The sequence below is a fragment of the Ostrea edulis genome, chromosome 4 (assembly GCF_947568905.1).
Source record: "Ostrea edulis chromosome 4, xbOstEdul1.1, whole genome shotgun sequence".
Taxonomy (NCBI): Eukaryota; Metazoa; Mollusca; class Bivalvia; order Ostreida; family Ostreidae; genus Ostrea; species Ostrea edulis.
Window position 1 is genome coordinate 81,160,992 of NC_079167.1, and position 21,686 is coordinate 81,182,677.

General features: G+C 35.6%; 2 protein-coding genes across 2 annotated transcripts in view; both read right to left on the reverse strand.

Moving 5' to 3' along the window:
* The window catches only part of LOC125670902 (renalase-like), a 17,736-nt gene extending 2,652 nt beyond the window's left edge, over positions 1 to 15,084 (reverse strand). Inside the window, exons 1-5 of the mRNA XM_048906338.2 lie at positions 14,636 to 15,084; positions 9,005 to 9,110; positions 4,568 to 4,713; positions 3,317 to 3,481; positions 699 to 872 (exon numbers count right to left, since the gene is read on the reverse strand). Of these exons, the coding sequence (XP_048762295.1) occupies positions 699 to 872; positions 3,317 to 3,481; positions 4,568 to 4,713; positions 9,005 to 9,110; positions 14,636 to 14,765 (721 nt within the window). The 5' untranslated portion in view covers positions 14,766 to 15,084. The remainder of the gene's footprint in view (positions 1 to 698; positions 873 to 3,316; positions 3,482 to 4,567; positions 4,714 to 9,004; positions 9,111 to 14,635) is intronic.
* Positions 15,085 to 15,544: 460 nt separating this feature from the next.
* LOC125669182 (uncharacterized) lies at positions 15,545 to 17,713 on the reverse strand. The gene has a single exon (XM_048903627.2). The coding sequence runs from the start codon at positions 17,711 to 17,713 to the stop codon at positions 15,545 to 15,547; it is 2,169 nt and encodes a 722-aa protein (XP_048759584.2).
* Between the last annotated feature and the right edge of the window lie 3,973 nt (positions 17,714 to 21,686).

Consider the following 21,686-nt stretch of genomic DNA (forward strand, 5'->3'; position numbering starts at 1 on the left):
GGATTTATAGTTATTATCACAAAAGGCAACATCAGTATCTGAGTGAAGCAGATTGATGGAAATCATTACAAAGGTGATATTGTTATAACTGTTCAACATCAGTATCTGAGTAATGCAGATTGATGGAAATCATTACAAAGGTGATATTGTTATAACAGTGTTCGAAATTAACCATAGACCGAGTCTATGTCAAATGACACAGGTCTATGCCAATTGTAATTGAGATAGACCAAATTGTCTATGCCATTTTTCTAGGTTTAAAGCAGTAGAGTTTATAATCCCAAAAGCGACGTCTGATAAACGTCATGAGGAAAGGAGTACATTGTTATGGAAATGGAAAGCAAATATGCTTTTTAAGTACATTAGAAGAAAATAACAATGTTTTAAATTTGTGTTATCTTTTTCAATGTTGCGGTCTATGCCAATTTGATGAGGTCTATGTCATCTTGTTTTGGCATAGACCCGTGGTCTATCCCAAGTTTTAAACCAATTTCGAACACTGTTATAACAATATCCAAGAGGTGTTGCTTGATGAATATCATAAGAACGGTGATATCAGATATCAGTATGGGTACATATAATATTATTTAAATGCTATGTGTATTTCAATGCAAACTATACAAATACACTTTATTGTTGAGGTTAAATACATGCATATAATGTGGGGCTTACAACTGAAAAAGATTTTAGCAACTTACTCAAATTCCGTTTCTTGTTTTCAATGCTGACAAATCGAACACAGGGATTCCCTGTGATGTATTTTCCAGCCCAGGAATAGTTCAGATTGGTGCTGGGGTTGTAGAAGAGCCCTGCAGCGAACCGCGAGGAGTAAGACACGTCCTCCAAGTTCCGTTTCACATCAGGCTTTGAGTCTAAAAAAGAGTGTACAATACAAAAAGAGTGTACAATTCAAAATGAGTGTACAATTCAAATAGTGTAAGATACAGGATACAGTCCCTGAAACGGTCTTCTTTCCCATTTGAACGGTGAGCGAACGGCGAACGCACGACGAGCGAACGGTGAACGCACGACGAGCGAACGGTGAACGCACGGTGAGCGAACGCAGAGTGAACGGTGAACGCAATTTGGTGAATGGTGAGCGAACGCAGAGTGCAAAGTGAACGGTGAACGAATGCTGAACGCAAAATGATCTATTTACTCGGAATGTTTCGGATTTTTCCCTGGGATTTTACTATTTCATAATCAAGTAATAAAATACATGTACATGTATATTTCATCAATTAATAAAAAATTAAATAAACCGGAATCATAATGCAGCATATTTTACAGTTCTGGATATATTCAATGTAATATAGTTTTGTACAAGTACCGAGTATACATGTATATATTTCATGAAATTATCGCAAATTGTACATTAATACATGCAACAGTCATACATAAACAAAAGCAAATTTTGTATGTACAATATGTATACAATGCATGTGAAAAGGAAAACACTATAGTCTACATGTGTAGTGACATCCAGAATTTACAGGTGTTCATGTATGGCTTCAAACTTTATGAGCTCAATCGTTTGGGATACCTGTAATTAACAAACACCCCTGAAAGGAGTCAAGATAGATGCAGTAAACAAACAATACGGACGGTATACCCTGTGTCAACATCTCAACACTCCTAACAGTATTAAATATTCCTACTTACATTTTGTGTCATTCATTTGGTGCAGCTACATTGACCCGAGGAAATAATCCTAGAATTTATGCACATGCAAGTACAAAACTTACTATTCTTATTATTAATGTGACCATAGATTGCATTTAGATTGAGCAATATTTGTATAATGTTTAAAGGCTAATGCAGAAACGTACCAGATAAACAATTACATCTTTGCATCTAGGACAAATGTTACAAAAGTTTCGAATTTGGCAAGAGTAGTAAATATCAGTTTATTGACAATGTCTTTCATAAATATAGGCGTAAAATAGCTATATCAATTTGACATTCTGACACATACATACGGTACAATGTACATTATGTAGCATCGTTTGTTTGTTTTTATTTTTCAAAGTGGGGGGGGGGGATGATTTGTTTAAAACTCGTGTCAAGCAATGCAAAATGATTATAATAATTTGTGCTTTTGCCCGAACTTGTATATGCTAAATCGTCAACACAGGGGAAGAGGTTTTCATTACCCGAAACTGCCTTATTTTTTGTACTTGGCTTAAATTTATAACGACAAACTCTTATATTCGTCTCTCATTTAGAATTTTTTTAACAAAAGCTCAAATGAACCTTTCGGCATTCACAGTGGATAATCCTGACCTTTTGTACTTCAAAAATTAAATTTCTGATATAGTAAGAAAGTCTCCTTCCACTCTTACGCACACGTTCAATTATCATTTTCGCCTTGCTATCAAGATTGGTCCTTTCACTTTGGTGTTCCGAATGACAATGAAAAGACTGAACGATGAATGAACGGTGAGCGCACGCTGAACGCTTTGTGAACGGTGAGCGCACGCTGAACGCTTTGTGAACGGTGAGCGCACGCTGAACGCTTTGTGAACGGTGAGCGCACGCTGAACGCAAAACTGTGAACGGAAAGTGCACGGTGAACGCACGCTGAACGAACGGTGAACGCACGCTGAGCGAACGGAAAAATGGTAAAGTAGAACGTTTCAGGGACTGTAGGTGCAAATAATACAATCTGAATATCAAATATACATAATACATGGGTATATATACCCATTCAAATGAATAGTTTACATCTTTCTTCCTCATTATTCCTGTAAGAGATTCCTTTTAAGATCAATCATTCATTATGTTGCAATAGAGATTCCTCTCAATCATTCAAACTTTGATCTTTCGGGGTTTAAAATAAAATCGAGATCCTATTTTCTTTCCATGTTCACTTAATCAGACCAAACTCGTATTTGGACCCGTGTTGTCACATAACTTTAATCGTCTCTTCACCAGACCTGGCTCCATGACAATATAAACTGCGAGAATAAACTTGAGCAAAATATAACATCTTGTTTAAATCACCCCAATTAATGACAGTTTGAACCAAAATTCAAAATCTAATGTTGACATGAATTTCATTGGCTTATCAGTGTCAATACTTTATGGATTAGATCAATTTGTAAATCGACTTAATCTGTTCTCACTTTATTGTCATGAAGCCTGGTCTTATCCAGATCAATAGCAAGTAAAGGACACATAAGCAAACAACTAAGTGTAATGTATGATATATCAATGACAGATTAAAAATAAGACATTGCAGTGTGTGTGATATATCAATGACAGATTAAAAAATAAGACATTGCAGTGTGTGTTTTTTTTTATTTATGTGACCTACTTAAAATTTCTGCTATGGAGCCCTGGAGTTGCAGAATTTGGGGGACGGGCATGGTCAGCACCACGGAGTCACACTGATACGACACACCGCTGTCACTCATCAGCTCCACTTTGTCCCCTTTGATATCGACACGAGTTACATGCTGAGACGTGTGAAGTTCTGCCCCTGTAAAATAATTCATTTGAAAGGCAAAGTCAGTTTTAAAAAATGTCACAAATTCTTGAGAGATGAATATCTTGGAATTGCGAGATCTTCATTACAATCTCAGCTGAACGAGGCTGTAGCGTGATAATTAGAGAAATGCCGGTCTCGAGCTGAATCTCAATGTCTTGACTGAGACAATCTCTAATAACCTGAGTATCTCCTGTATATACTCAACACAGCTCTCCTTGTTTCTAATAAGTGTACGCAGAAGACCCGAGTCAAACGGACATCTTCTCAGCATTCTCTACATTCAGCTGTTTTCTCATACATAGGACGATACAACTCTGAGAGTAAGGTAATTCAGTAGTAGAGTTTTCGCTTCACAACCAGGTGTTCGAGCCCCGCTCGGGCCATGGCTGCGTCAAACCTAAGACATAAACTTAAGTAATGATTCCTCCTTTGCTAAACTCTCGGCATTTAGAAATGAGAATCATACGTATACTGGAAATGACCTTAAAAATGGAGGTCCTGTGTCACGACAGATGTTGGCATGTTAAAGATCCCTTACTGCCATGGCTCTGAGCGCTAAGCACAGGTCAAAATTTGTGGTACTTCACCTACAGCTGGTGACATCTCAATATAAGTGAAAAATTCTCAACAGGACGTAAAATAACCAACCGACCTATTGAGAATATTGTGCCAGATTTATTTACACAATATTTCACATCAAAATACCAACAAGTTATTTGATAAGGATTGGGCAGCAGACACTGCCTGTGTTGTCTCTTTGTATAATACTGTACGTGATTGACTGAGGTAATGCTTGCTGTGTTGTCTATCTATAATACTGTACGTGATTGACTGAGGTAATGTTTGCTGTGTTGTCTATCTATAATACTGTATCTGATTGACTGAGGTAATGCTTGCTGTGTTGTCTCTATCTATAATACTGTACCTGATTGACTGAGGTAATGCTTGCTGTGTTGTCTCTATCTATAATACTGTACCTGATTGACTGAGGTAATGTTTGCTGTGTTGTCTATCTATAATACTGTATCTGATTGACTGAGGTAATGTTTGCTGTGTTGTTTATCTATAATACTGTACCTGATTGATTGAGGTAATGCTTGACAATGGAACTAACTCCTTCTGGAGCGACATGGTGGGTGACGGATGAATCCTGATTTCTCTCCCCTTCAATTTCACAAGTCAGGTTCTTTAGAACTCCAGCTGAAATCAACTCGTTATGGAATCTGAAACAAAAAAATAAACTTTACACAAAATCCAGGGGCAAAAGCACTCACCCGAGTTACCTTGTCACTAAATATGGACTTGTGAACTTCAAGCTATATATGCCGTATTAATTGATTATCATCATAGGAATAAAAAGAGCATGGTTTTTTATATCAAGCTATATAAGTTATAAACTTAAGCATTTTATGCAATTTAACTAGATTGGATTAAAAAGTAATCAAGCTGATTGCCTGTTTATTCCTTTATTCTCCGAGATGGATAATGATCATCCTTTTATAAATATTCAATACATGACCACGTGCCATTGGAAGCTGAATTTAGAAAGTAAACAATTACATGGCGACATGCAAGCGTGAATGGCCTGCAGGCTGTTGGTGGGACACATTCAACGGTAATACAGAGAACCTCCTTGAACAATGGAAGGATAGTGAAAATGTGAAATTCTATGATTGGTATTATTTAACACGACTACATACTGTAAACAAAATCCTCTTCTCCTGCGATATTTCTTTTATACTTTTCCTACAAGCTTGCACACATTCACCATAGACCTCACTCCTTCACAAATATACATTAGAAAACCACTGTTCTTCACGTGCACTGCAGTACTCCAATAATATCAAAATATAATTTGCCAAAATTGTCAATTAATATTATTTTTTATTGCTTATCATACTGACAAAATTTTGGTCTGGTTTCGAACATCGCAAAAATATTGGTTTAATGTGACATATATAGTTTTAAAGTGCGACAAAGAACTATCATCGTCTAACATATGATCAAAGCAGTGTCTACCCTTCGTACAGTAAAATACACATAAATTGAATTGTCAGAGATATCCTATTTTGCTTCACACTAAGTGTAATTCATCATATCCAATATGTAACTTTTATCTATGTGCAGAATGCAAATTACCTCATCAAAAGTGGGAATTCATTATATGCATGAAAACTGTTCTACTGCATGAATATTTGAACACTATAGTCATGTTTTACTGTATGAACACTATAGTCATGTTTTACTGTATGAACACTACAGTCATGTTTTACTGTATGAACACTACAGTCATGTTTTACTGTATGAACACTACAGTCATGTTTTACTGTATCAACACTATAGTCATGTTTTACTGTATGAACACTACAGTCATGTTTTACTGTATGGATACTACAGTCATGTTTTACGGTAAGAACACTACAGTCATGTTTTACTGTATCAACACTATAGTCATGTTTTACTGTATGAACACTACAGTCATGTTTTACTATATGAACACTATAGTCATGTTTCACTGTATGAACACTACAGTCATGTTTTACTGTATGAACACTACAGTCATGTTTTACTATATGAACACTATAGTCATGTTTTACTGTATGAACACTACAGTCATGTTTCACTGTATGAACACTACAGTCATGTTTCACTGTATGAACACTACAGTCATGTTTTACTATATGAACACTACAGTCATGTTTTACTGTATGAACACTATAGTCATGTTTTACTGTATGAACACTATACTCATGTTTTACTGTATGAACACTACAGTCATGTTTTACTGTATGAACACTATAGTAATATTTTACTATATGAACACTACAGTCATGTTTTATTATATGAGCACTACAGTCATGTTTTACTGTATGAACACTATAGTCATGTTTTACTGTATGAACACTATAGTCATGTTTTACTGTATGAACACTACAGTCATGTTTTACTGTATGAACACTATAGTAATGTTTTACTATATGAACACTACAGTCATGTTTTATTATATGAGCACTACAGTCATGTTTTACTGTATGAACACTATAGTCATGTTTTACTGTATGAACACTATAGTCATGTTTTACTGTATGAACACTATAATCATGTTTTACTGTATGAACACTATAGTAATGTTTTACTATATGAACACTACAGTCATGTTTTACTGTATGAACACTACAGTCATGTTTTACTGTATGAACACTATAATCATGTTTTACTGTATGAACACTATAGTCATGTTTTACTATATGAAAACTACAGTCATGTTTTACTGTATGAACACTACAGTCATGTTTTACTGTATGAACACTACAGTCATGTTTTACTGTATGAACACTGCAGTCATGTTTTACTATATGGATACTTGAACACTATGTTTCCAGTGCAGCCTTTCTAGAATCATGAGAGATCCCTCTCTACTATTGTGACCTACCTACTTTGTGTGTGATGTTTTTCTAAGTTTATTTAGAGATATAAGCATACCTCTAATGCTTTTTCTCAGGAGTCTATTAGAGTTTTATGAGTACCTGTGATGTTTTCTGAGGAGTCTATTTCAAGTTTTACGAGTACCTCTGATACTTTTCTGAGGAGTCTATTTCAAGTTTTATGAGTACCTGTGATGTTTTCTGAGGAGTCTATTTCAAGTTTTACGAGTACCTCTGTTACTTTTCTGAGGAGTCTATTTCAAGTTTTATGAGTACCTGTGACGTTTTTTGAGGAGTCTATTTCAAGTTTTATGAGTACCTGTGATGTTTTCTGAGGAGTCTATTTCAAGTTTTAAGAGTACCTGTGATGTTTTCTGAGGAGTCTATTTCAAGTTTTATGAGTACCTGTGAGATTTTCTGAGGAGTCTATTTCAAGGTTTATGAGTACCTGTGATGTTTTCTGAGGAGTCTATTTCAAGTTTTACGAGTACCTCTGATACTTTTCTGAGGAGTCTATTTCAAGTTTTATGAGTACCTGTGATGTTTTCTGAGGAGTCTATTTGAGTTTTACGAGTACCTGTGATGCTTTTCTGAGGAGTCTATTTGAGTTTTATGAGTACCTCTGATGCTTTTCTGAGGAGTCTATTTGAGTTTTACGAGTACCTCTGATACTTTTCTGAGAAGTCTATTTGAGTTTTACGAGTACCTCTGATACTATTCAGTTGAGTCTATTTGAGTTTTACGAGTACCTCTGATACTATTCAGTTGAGTCTATTTGAGTTTTATGAGTACCTCTGATGCTTTTCTGAGGAGTCTATTAAGAGTTTTACGAGTACCTCTGATGCTTTTCAGGGATTTTCCACACCATTTTGGGAATGGGGCCTGGGCCTTTAGAATTGGGAATTTTAACGCCATTTTGTCCAAATTGGGAATTTTAGAAATTCACAGTTTTACAACATATTTCTTAAAATACACTTTTTTTTTTCAATAAAAAGATGAACATTTTCTCTTCATTCATAGAAGTTTTTCTTATCATAACATTCTGTTTTTCATTGCAATCAGGGTTAAATGACATTTAAACCTATTTTTCAATGATGCATGGACTGACGGAACACCAGCTTTCAAATTTCCAAGTGACCCTAGCTTCTAGTTCTCAGATGGTTCTTCAAAAATGTCAGGAAGAGAAAATAGACAGCATTTTCCCCATTTTACTTGCAATTCATGGCTAATAATATTGTGTATTTATACTTTTGAATACTAGATTGATTTTTTTTTTCAATTACAGTTGAATTAAATTTAGATTTAATCATGGGGTTTCAATTACATATTGTATTGCTTTGAAATTTGACATAAACAGCCTAACCATATATAAATTATTTTTCAAATCATGATCTAGTTCATCATGAAACTCTCTGTGATAATCTATGCCAATATACTTGTTCAATCAGTAGGAAAAGCACCAGGCTTGGGAAGTTATATTTTCATATCCAATAAAATGATTTTGTAAAGTAAATATATATCTAAATGTACATATGTTAATATTAATGATAAAAGTAAGCTAAATTTGAACTAATGCTGCTTTATACAATGCAGCATACAATATCACAATTTCTGGTGATTTATAGACTCTCCAAACGAAGTGTGCTGCTTCAAAGATTAAAACAATTATTTTCACACAAAGTACACTGAAAATACATTCTAAATATATATGAGATTTACCTAATAACTCTCAGATAGGTTAAGGAAGTGGGTACAATAAGAGAAGCAACAATATAGCACGTATTAATCAAAGAAGAAAAAATGGAGGAAATTCGGATTTATCGAACTGTTGTCGATATTTCTGGAGTGTTTTATAAAATGAACTATGATGGTAGTTCAGCTGAATTATATTGAATCATTCCACTTTCCCCATGACAATATTGCAAAACAAGACAATTTTTTATTTGACTTGAATTGGGAAATTTTGTAGACAAATTGGGAAAAAATACTACTATTTTGCATTGGGAATGGGGCCGAATTTCGGCCCCCTACAACTGGGTGGAAAATCCCTGCAAGTTTTTTGAGGAGTCTATTTGAGTTTTACGAGTACCTCTGATGCTTTTCTCGGTATGCCTCTGTAATTGATATGTACTGTGCCCCCAAATCTACTGAAGAACTCTTTGCCTCCACACAACGACTGGTAGACATCCTTCCGCCTGAAAAGATTGATTGATTAAATATTGTTTAACATCCCTCTGGAGATTAATTCACTCATATGGAGACGTCACCACTGCTGGTGAAGGGCTGCAAAATTTAGGCCTATGCTCGGCGCTTATGACCATTGAGCAGGGAGGGATCTTTATTGTGCCACACCTGCTGTGACACAAGACCTCAGTTTTTGCGGTCTCGTCCGAAGGACCGCCCCATTTAATTGCCTCTTACGACAAGCAAGGGGGTACTGAGGACCTATTCTAACCCGGATCATGACTGAAAAGAAGTTTCATGTTCTTTCAGTGAAATAAAAACAATTTAAAATTCAAATCAGGTCCAACACAATGACTAACGATCTAAAACACTGACTGTGTGATTAAATGAGATATAAATAGTTTTAATGATAATTTCATCATTTGTATATATGAACTTTCTGTCATTTGAATGCTCTTCACTTTTCGTTTCTCATATACTTTTACAATGACAATATTGTATTCTCTAAATTTAGCACTAAAACCTGTAGATATAAACATGTATAAGCTTTTTATCTAATTCATATTCCATCCCATGGGAATCTGGAATATAATAGGTCATCAGTACCCCTTGCTTGTAGTAAGAGGCAATTAAATGGGGTGGTCCTTCGGATGAGACTGCAAAAACCGAGGTCCCATGTATGGCAAGTATGGCATGATAAAGACCCCTCCCTGCTTAATGGCCATAAACGCCGAGCAAAGGCTTAAATTTTGCAGCCCTTCACCAGCAATGGTAATGTCTCCATATGAGTGAAAGATTCTCGAGAGGGACATTAAACATACAATCAATGAATACAAATCCCATGCTATACAGGTGTGAGCTAAAGTGCTCACAGCTTTTGTTGCCAATTATTTTTGTGCAGATTGGATTATTTTAAAAGTTTATAAATTTATTGGACAGGTTGTTCATATCATGAAAGAATAAAGACTTATTTAGATATATAACCATATGTACTTCCATTATTTTCAAATCTCCCTTCATACAAACAACTTTTATATCTATTCTTTATAGTCATATCTTAGAATTTTACTTATTTCTTTGTATAAATATATACATTTTATGTCCATTTGAGAGTATGTCAGTGCTTCTATTGAAATATAAGTACATTGAAAAAACATACAAAATTTATTATTGACAAAACATTAGTAGAAGTAAACAATATCAATTTTAATGTGTATACTCTTAACATGAATTTATGCTGATAGTAAAGTGATTTTCATTCCCTGAAGTTTTCAAACATATTATGAACTCATTAGATATATATAAATGAATTACATTTATAGTGAATAAAACTTTATTTGTCCCCAGCACTATAGGCTACATGTATTGTATAAATATTATATTTTGCTTCTTTCAATACCTCAGATTACATATCTATATTTTCATATTTCAGGAGCTCACGAGTAGAGGAGCTCTGGTATTCTGAGATTACATATCTATATTTTCATATTTCAGGAGCTCACGAGTAGAGGAGCTCTGGTATTCTGAGATTACATATCTATATTTTCATATTTCAGGAGCTCACGAGTAGAGGAGCTCTGGTATTCTGAGATTACATATCTATATTTTCATATTTCAGGAGCACACGAGTAGAGGAGCTCTGGTATTTTCTGAAGGTGTTTGGTACAGATATCTTTAAAAAGTAAATTTTTAGGAAGTAAAATTACATGGCTTTAGAATGAGATCTGAGAAATTCAAACTAAACACAGTGGTAATTCTGATTAAATATTGATATCACTGAGTGGTAATTCCAATTAAAGATTGATATCACTAAGTGACAATTCCGATTAAAGATTGATATCAGTAAGTGGTAATTCCTATTAAAGATTGATATCACTCAGTGGTAATTCCTATTAAAGATTGATATCACTAAGCGGTAATCCTATTAAAGATTGATATCACTAAGCGGTAATTCCTATAAAAGATTGATATCACTTAGCGATAATTCCTATAAAAGATTGATATCACGAAGTGGTAATTCCTATAAAGGATTGATATCACTAAGCGGTAATTCCTATAAGATTGATATCACTAAGTGGTAATTCCTCTTAAAGATTGATATCACTAAGCGGTAATTCCTATAAAAGATCGATATCACTAAGCGGTAATTCCTATAAAAGATTAATATCATTAAGCGGTAATTCCGATTAAAGATTGATATCACTAAGTGGTAATTCCTATAAAAGATTAATATCACTAAGCGGTAATTCCGATTAAAGATTGATATCATTAAGCGCATTACAAGGATTGATCTGGTGTGCACTGATACAGTATCAAATTTACAGTATCAAATTTATTTACATTAAAAGATAATAGTTGTGTATATATGTGGTGTTGTTTGTGCTGGAAAAGTTACTCTGATCTGTTCCATAATCAATACTGAGGCAATTGTATCGGTAAGTTTTTCATAATATTAATTAGCATCAACCCATTGATATTTATTTTATCCTAATTTCATAACATTAACCTAAATTTTACATTGTCTCATTATTTTGGATCATAATTTTTGTAAATCTTGATGAATTTTCATGAATCAGCTTTTCACATGTATTGAATTCAGGTGTCATAGATCTATGAATGTCATTTATAAAAGAATGATATCAAATTCTGCAGTCATTGTTTTCAGAAAACTGTACAACACTTGTATATTGATTTACACACAATCCTGTAATAATTGATGCTGAAACATACTGTAGAATAATTTTAATTCATGAGGGCCAACCTTCATGGGTAAGCAAAATTTTGCTGGTTCGATGGGACGTATTTTCGTGGGTAAGCGATACTATGTTACTATAGGAGAGATAACTCTACTTGGTTAAAAAAATGTTTGAGGAGGCTAAATTCATGGGTAAGAGTGACCCACGAAATCCACCCTCCACGAATAATGACGATTCCACAGTAATGGATATTATATGGATGAAACATCCATGATTTTTTTTTATATGTGTGTAATTTTGGAATGACTGATTAATGATGTTGTATATAGTGTTCGAATGATTTTATTCATAAATTTATTGTATGTAATATCACATTTGTAATATATGGACAACTGATCAATAATGTTATGATGAATGATGTTAATTAAATCAAATGCCTCATCATTGACATGACCACAAATGCTTTATCAAGCTTTCATTTACCTGTTTGTTTTTTTATAGATATTGTAATGATTTAAACAGGTCCAGTCCAAAGATTATTTCTACCTACGTAGCTACTTATAGCTACCTAGGTATTTAAACCTGCAGGTAGCTATTTTTACCTACTTTTTCCTTTACTTGCATTTCGTGGCCAAACACAGGAACGGCGCAATATGGTGTGTACCAAATTTCTTGATTCACTTACCATGCTTACACTGACGATAAATACCACAAAAATATTGGACAAAAAATGATTACTTTCTAACCTTTCAAATTTGCCTCAATAACTACACTCAGTGCCATTTTCTAGGAGCTTAGGATCAAAACTGCGTGATAAGAAGTCTGAAATGTCTTACAAATCTGTATTAAGTTCAAAGTTTACCTCCATGCATTTTAACATTAAAGGTTTTTGGGGCGATTTTTCATGCATTTTCCACCCTCGTAAAGTATTCAAATTTACACTCCGAATTATGTCATGCACAACATGATACATAAAACGACTGACCTGTTTAAAAGATGCAGTGTTTTCCATTCCTTTCATTTGAACAGGCCCATTTAGAATTGTAACAGGCCGGGGGGGGGGGGGGGTATGGGGGGAATTCCCCCCATGAAATTTTGGAAAATTAGACGCAAAATCCTGCATTCTGAGGCATTTCAGGGGGCAAAATGACCGTTGTTCATATGCCACTTTTTAACCTACATTTTTAAATATATACCAAAGGGTTGAACATTTTTACCTCAGACAAGTTAGTCACAGTGGTGTTAAATACACACCTTTCCGATGTTTTGACTGGAAGAAATCATGTAATGTATTCGTTCGACGCTTCATTATTTTTCACTGCCATGTGCTTCTCACGCGCAAGGTGAGAGTTTAAAATATCGTCCAATCAAAATCGCCATTTCAAAAAGCTCTCGATAAAAACATAAACAAGGAAGAAATATGAAAGATATTTATAGCCAACCAATTGCTACCGCATACATTCTTTGCAAAGATCGATCGGGTAAATCAACATCACTGAAATTGACAACATATTATTTTTTGATTTTTTTTATATTTGAACCGGCCAGAAAATCGTTTGAAACGGTCAATTTGGCCGGCGGCCGGTTCTTAGGGAAAACAATGGTTTAAAAGATGCGCCTTATTAATAAATTATTATTTATTTATATTTTCGAAATCAGGTAAAAGTAGGTAGAAATAGCTACTTTATGTAGATTTAAATATGTAGGTAGAAATAGTCTTTGGACTGGACCTGTTAAAGTCAAATAAACTTGAAGCAAAGTGCTCTGACAGGGATGGACAACTTTGATTTGATTCATTACATCCAATGAGTTCGTAATATGTTTTACAGCTATGGGGAATGAAAATCACTTCGCTGAAAATCACTTAAGCAGGTTTGCTGTAACCAAAGTTTCATTAATATTAACATAATCAAAGTTTGACTTAGTATCTGTCATCACTTATCTATCAACAAGCCTGAATCCAGTTTATCTATGAGGAAAGTAAAGAAGCACCTGTCCTTTCAACTCGGCAAATAACACTAGATATACCACTGCAATACAATTTATCTATGAAACACATTTATCTGTTAATGTTTTTCAATCTGGAGGCTCATATCATATACACATATGATAAATTATTATCATCAAACCTTTACTTAGCGATACAAGTGAGCGGATCAAAGGATCTAATTTTAATTTGATTGGTTTAGACAGGTTGGGAACACTTCCCCTATTGCGAGATATTCTCACTAAAACGCGATTATCCCTCTTTAGCGAGAAATAAACATTACCATAAACAGGTGTTTTTGGCATCTTTATTGAAAATAATGGCAAATCCCGTGCAACGCTGAATAAGTGCGACAAGCACTCAACATGATGCGAATTGTTTCTATGAAATTGACAACATAGTCATGAAATTGCATATCAAAGTTGTTGAGTAAGAGAGAAGCAGTCTGAAATCCAATACACACCGTGAGTGTTTTTGTTTTGATTAATATATTTGCAGAAGTATCGGACATTTTAGCACTTTTTCTTTTTCTCACGTGAAACACGAAGAGATGTACTCCACGGATGTTTTTCTCGGTTGAACGGGATATATTTATTCTCACTTGAGAGGGATAATCGCGTTTTAGCGAGAATATCTCGCTATAGGGGAAGTGTTCCCAACCTGTTAGACCCCTATTGTCAGCATTAGGCCTGCAGACAAATAACCAGTTCCTGTGATCTGGTACACTAAAACTTGCCTTTGAATAAAAATGAGAGAGAGAGAGAGAGAGAGAGAGAGAGAGAGAGAGAGAGGGAGAGAGAGAGAGAGAGAGAAAGAGAGAGAGAGTCCACCCTCTGATGAAACAAGATTTTACCTACACCCCTGCCCTTGTCGAGGACCAACAACTTGCTGTCTGCACACTCTGCTCTCAGTAGAGAGGACACAGTGGCGCCCGTCATTCCAGCTCCTACTATCCCTATCCTCTCCATGGCTGTTTTCATCATTATCAGTTTCTTTCGCAACACTCACGTGTTACAGAACATGACTTCTACAAACTTGTTCGAAGTAACCCGGGGACGTTTACGTTTTCCGCCATTTTGTAGAAACTAAAAACCATTGCGTTAATGTTATATTTTCCGAAAAAACACGTCGGATTACCCACGCACGGTATTTTATCTCTTGACATTTTCGTGAACATTGACATTCAGAAGAGAAAAGACCAGCAACGACTTCAGTGGCGGTAGCAGCCACCCTCCCTTAAAATTTTCAAAATTAAGGAAAATCGTGGTTTCTTGATTAGAAAAATGTAGACGATATAAGAAGCAATAATCTCTTCCACTCACAGAGAAATACATAAATGACAAAATCTTTTGATTTATTGAATTACTTTTATTGGGAAAACTTACACCCCCCCCCAAAAAAAATCCTTCAAATTTGCGTCATTTTATTAACTTCACCTTATTAAAAATGACAGAAAATAGTAAAAATGACTTAGGAGACAGATTTCAAGCCCCTGTAAAATCAAGGAGCTTACGGGGGCTTCGCCACCAGGAATTCGCCCTGGACCCAAACCCCCTGCTTCATAGACTTGCGCCCCCCCCCCCCCCCCGCAATTCCTGGATCCGCCCCTAGCTGGACTTTATCTAAATCCGAGGAAAAATCCCTCTTTACTGTTAAAGGTGCATTACTTAGCTTTCATTTTGTCATCAAAAATTGAATTAAATGAAAATTGCTCCATTTCAGTGACAACACTAGTATTTAATCTTCTTCTTGTCGTTCGCCTCTACACTTGGATTTCTGCTTCCTCTACGAATCTGGTGGTCTTCCGTAAGTCCTCCACTGTTCCAAATAGCTTTTCCTGGATGGTTGTTGGTAATGGCCATATCCTTTGTCTCAATGCCTGATGGTTCTTGCATGTCTGTAGAATATGTGTTGTATCTTGTTCTGCCTCACCACAGGGACACATTGAGGATGGTACCACTTTCATCACTCTGTTCAGATGTTTGTTTAGTCTGTTGTGTCCTGTCCTCAGTCTGAATATGACAGTTTGTTCAGGTCTCGACAGATGGTGGTAACTGTCTTGATGGTTGGATTTTGTGTACAGAGATTTTATTATGGTTTTCATCTCTGCAAGGCAGACTGGGTTTTCCTCCTGTTGTTGTCCGGCACCTTGTTTTGCGAGAATGTCAGCTTGTTCATTACCATAGACTCCACAGTGCGAAGGGATCCATTGTAGCACTGTTATGCGACTTTGAATGTTAAATAGCGCCTGTTCTATTGATGGTAGCTTGTTGTTTGTCAATCCCTGTAATACAGACAGAGCATCTGTAAGGAAAACAACTGGAGTTGTGATATTGACTTTGTCTGTGATGGTATGTGCAGCATGACTGATGGCTTTTTCTTCAGCTTTATAGTTGGAACAATGCAAGCCTGTTGGTATTGCTTCAGATTGTCGCTCTCCATTTGGATATTGGATGTATATACCAGCCCCTCCGTTTTTTATTGCATTTGTGGCTGATCCGTCCGTGAATACTCTTATCCAAAATTCAGAGGGGTACTGTTCTTTTAGCATGGTCATAGTGTGAGTTTTCTTTACAATATCAGATTGTTCATCTTTGGATGTGATGTTTGGTACTGATGTCTGAATGCTGACATTTCTCAGTTTATCTTCAGTAGGGTAGTCATTTACAGAAAAGGCTATAGGTTTGACTTGCTTTGGTAGCGATTCATGATGTTCTCTTTGTAAAGCTCTTGTCTCTAATACAAAACTTGATCTTTTCAGTCTGCCTGATGAGAGTTGCGTTAGTCTATTATTCATTGGGTGATCTTCAGTACAGCAGTATTTTGCGGCTTGTAACATTGCATTGCACTCCCTTCTCTTACTTAGCAGAGTTATGTTTGTTATCTCCTCCATACTATGTATTGGGGTTGACTTCATGGCACCTGTGATGATTCGTAGTGCCTGGTTCTGTACTTTGTCTAAGGTCTGTAGGTGGGTTTTTGCTGCTGTCATCCATGAGGTAGATCCATATTCGAGATGTGGACGAACATTCCCCTGGTAAACTGATTTTAATATTTTTTCATTGGCACCCCAATTTGTTCCTGCCAATTTCCTCATGATGATTAGTTTTCTTCTTGCTTTTGCTTCAGCTGATGTTATATGCTGCTTCCATGTCATTCTTTTATCAAAGGTTACTCCAAGATATGTTTGTTGGTCTTCAATCTCTAGTGATGTGCTGCCCAGATTAAGCTGTACAGATTGGTTTTTCTGGGAGAGTGAGAACAGAGTTCCAGTTGTTTTTTCCCTGTTGATTGTAACACACCATTGCTCAGCCCATGTCACTACCCTGTCTAAAGCAGTTTGTATTCTGTATTTTGCTGTGGTTGTATATTCCTCTGAGCACCAGAGAACAAGATCGTCTGCATAAAGGGCTGTGCGTACACCTTTTGGTAGCTGTTGAACAAGATCGTTCATATAGAGGATAAAAAGGGTCGGCGGGAGTACTCCTCCCTGTGGAACCCCTTGTCGTAGAAGGACTTTTTTCCCACACTGTCCATCAACCAAAACTCTGGCTTTTCTGTTGTTCAAATATGATTTGATCCATTTGTACATTCTACCACCGATTCCAGATCTGAGCAATTTTACTAGTAGTCCATCTTTCCATACTTTATCAAAGGCTTTTTGTAGATCTATGAATACAGCAAGTGTTACTTTTTTGGCTTGGAAGGCATCTTCAATAACCTGTGCTAGATGTGTTGTCTGGTCTTCTGTACCTTTGTATTGTCTAAAGCCTGCTTGTTCATGTCCAATGATCTTCTCCGATTCTAAATAGACTTGCATGCGCTTGTTGATTATACGTTCTATCAGTTTACAGCAACTGCTTGTTAGGCTTATAGGGCGGTAGCTGGAAGCTTTTGACTTGTTCTTTCCTCTCTTTAGTATTGGCATCATTATAGCATCTTTCCAACATTGTGGTACTTGTCCTTGAATCCAACTTAGATTGAAGATATCAAGCAGTGTTTTCAGTGCTGAGTTACCAAGGTGTTGTAACATCTCAACTAGTATTTAATTATTCCGAACACTTTTTAATCTCAAAGCAGGCACAGGCAATTTTGGTGGTTAAATAATTATTGTCTTCCCTATAGATTTCTTTACACTAAAAGCGGTTATCTAACGTAGTTTTACATCTCTTGTTTTTGTACAAAATAAATGTACAAAAATGTAAAAAAGAAAAAAATTATATTTATATACATGTATATACATATTCCAATGCCATTGAGAAATTTTGAGAGAGAAAAGTTGCCATCACTTTCACAGCTAATGCCCCCTTTCATTTTGATTTCATTTTTGGGAGTTGATTGCATCAACCCCTTTATGCAATCACTCGGCTCAAAGTGGTGTGGACCTGTTCAGCGCTAGCAGCAAAGAGTTCGTAAACCGCTTACGTATTAAACGTTTAAATGCATAATTTCTGAAAAATTAACTTTTCTACCGTCGGTCAGTTGAGTATGTAAATTGAAAAACGACCAAAATATCACTAAAAATACAATTGAGAGTTGGGCAAACACGGACCCCTGGTTATACCAAAGGTGGGATTATGTGCCTAGGAGGAATAAGCATCCTCTGTCGACCGGTCACACCCTCTGTGAGCCCTATATCATATGATCAGGTAAACGGTAAATTAAAAAACCTGATCATACACAGAACAAGCTCTTGCGTATCGAATAATATGAGAGATATAAACAGCATATGCAGTTGATGATGGGATATTGCTACATAAACATGAAAAGTTGACGATGGAGTAGCTGAAATCATCAAGTTGAGTTGTTACTTTGCCGTTAATATAATTTTTTATATATAAAATATCTAAATATATGTTCAAAGCAGAAGTGGACGACTCCGTGATGTCTTTTATTTCGAGTTTACAGGGATATATTAACACTCCGGCATTTCAAAATACCGGAATACTAGAGGTCTACTAAACATCTGCGTTGTTCAGGAACATTCAAGAATGATATGGCTTTGCCAATTATGTGAATTGTTTTTATAGCAATTATATTACCTGGGGCTCTGAGAACATGATACAGGTGGCTTTAATTCATCCGTGCAAATTTGACAATTAGATTTGATCAGCTTAAAACACACGCACTGCCCTTTGAAAGAAAGAGACAGAAAACACACACACACACACACACACACACACACACACACACACACACACACACACACACACACACACACACACACAGAGAGAGAGAGAGAGAGAGAGAGAGAGAGAGAGAGAGAGAGAATTTTGGTTTTAAATACACATAATAAAAAAAATTGACTCAAGTATCAAATAGACGAAAGCAATATTGCAATAATATCATGCTAAAACAAATCTCATGGTCCTGGATTGTAATTGAAAGTACATTAAAAAGGTAATTGAATTACAGGGTTTCCTCGGGTAATTAATCAAATTACAATTACTTGTAATTAAAATATGTTTACGTACAAATTATATCCAATTACTTTTAAAAACGTAATTAATTATGTCTCCGAACACAAAGTGTCGGAGACATATTGTTTTTGCTCCGTTTCTTATTATTCTTATTGTCTCCGAACACAAAGTGTCGGAGACATATTGTTTTTGCTCCGTTTCTTATTATGTCTCCGAACACAAAGTGTCGGAGACATATTGTTTTTGCTCCGTTTCTTATTATGTCTCCGAACACAAAGTGTCGGAGACATATTGTTTTTGCTGCGTTTCTTATTAAGGTCTTCCGTCTCCTGCGGAAGACCTTACTATTATTGTTCGCGTTCTTCTTCTTCATTATTAAGGTCTTCCGTCTCCTGCGGAAGACCTTACTATTATTGTTCGCGTTCTTCTTCTTCATTATTAAGGTCTTCCGTCTCCTGCGGAAGACCTTACTATTATTGTTCGCGTTCTTCTTCTTCATTATTATTATTATTATTATTATTTTCCTTGGTAGTACACGCGTTTTTCTCAGCCATTTCTCGATCGATTTTCACGAAATTTTCAGGAAAGATGTCTTTTGGTGACGAGACTATGCTTGCAAAATTTCGTGCTTGACGTCACTTCCGGTCAGGAGTTATCTCTCTTTTAGTGACTTTTTGAAGGGCCTTGTTGTCCACACATCTCCTCCGTTAGTTTTGAAGCTAGAGTCTTGAAATTTCTACACAAGATAGAGTAAACATTTTAGAAGATTTGTGGGGGATTCGATTTTACCGGAGGCGATTTGCCTAAACGCTCGCCTGGACCTGAAAAAATGGATGCCAAAATTTTTCGCCGATTTCGGCGATTTTTGACCTTTGATCTCCAATATCTTTTTTCTTGCAAATATTTTGTTAAGACATGTAGAACAAAAGTTGTGCACATTTACGAGATCTTTTCGAAAATATCAAGATTTAGGGGCTAGCCCCTTCAATTAGGGATCTAGAAGGGCTCAAAGTCTAGATCAAATATCTCAAAAATCGTTAATATTTTGGTATAAGTTAAAGAACAAAAAATGTTCATCTCAACAATCCAAATCTATTCATATAAAAATTTAGGTCATATGTTACGTAATAAGGGATTTTAAGGGCCAAAACCATAAATTGTTTACCCCTTGTATCTCGAAAACGACAAATATTTTGAAAAGCAATAAAGAACAAAAGTTGTTCAGAATGATGATCTGAACAATATGCATATTTCGTTTTTACCCTATGTGGCCCCGTTAGGGAGCTACAGTTTGGCCCCTAAAAATTACTTCTAGAAATAACTCGAGAACGGTAAAGAATTTCTAAATACTTGTTGAACAAAAAATGTTTGAAATGTCATGACCTTTCTTACGATATCAAGCAAAAGGGGCTGACCCTTTAAATTAGGGGCCCAGAAGGGTCCAAAGGTTTATGAGAATATCTCAGAAACTATTAATATTTTGTAATAAGTCATTGAAGCGGAAATGTTCATCTAAACGAGCTTGTTCTTATCAAATCAAAATGTAGGTCATATGTTACGTAATAAGGGATTTTAAGGGCCAAAATCATAAATAATTGACGCCTCATATCTTGAAAACGACAAATATTTTGAAAAGCATTATTGAACAAAAATTGTTCAGAATGATAATCTAAACAATATGTACATTTCGTTTTTTCCCTATGTGGCCCCGTTAGGGAGCTACAGTTTGGCCCCTAAATATTTCTTGTAGAGATAACTCGAGAACGGTAAAGAATTTCTAAATTCTTGTTGAACAAAAAATGTTTTAAATGACAAGGCCTTTCTTACGATATCAAGCAAAACGGGCTGGCCCTTTAAATTAGGGGTTCAGAAGGGTCCAAATGTTTTTGAGAATATCTCAGAAACTATTAATATTTTATAATAAGTTGTAGAAGCGGAAATGTTCATCTCAACGAGCTTGATCTTATCAAATCAAAAAGTAGGTCAGATGTAATTAGAGATTTTAAGGGCCAAAATCGTAAATATTTGACGCCTCATATCTTTAAAACGACATATTTTTTGAAAAGCATTATTGAACAAAAGTTGTTCAATGTGTCATAACCTATCGATCAATATCAAAAAATGGGTCTGTGGGCCTCATGGCTCGCCTGTAGAGTCGATTTTTGTCGATATCAGTCGATTTCAAAAACTTGTAACTGGTAAATATTTTGTAAGGACATATTGAACAAAAGTTGTTCAGTTTATCGAGATCTATCGATTGATATCAAGAAATAGGCCTATGGTCCTAATGGCTCGCCTGTAGAGTCGATTTTTTGTCGATATCGGTCGATCTCAATAACTTTTTACAGGTAAATATTTTGTAAAGACATATAGAACTAAAGTTGTTGAGTCTATAGAGGGCTAATAAATGACATCAAGAAATAGGCCCGCGGGCCTTATGGCTCGCCTGGAGAGTCGAATTTCAAACGAATTTCACCGCAACTT

Coding starts and splice junctions, on each gene's coding strand:
- LOC125669182 (XM_048903627.2), bottom strand. CDS start 17,713: ATGATGCCAATACTAAAGAGAGGAAAGAACAAGTCAAAAGCTTCCAGC.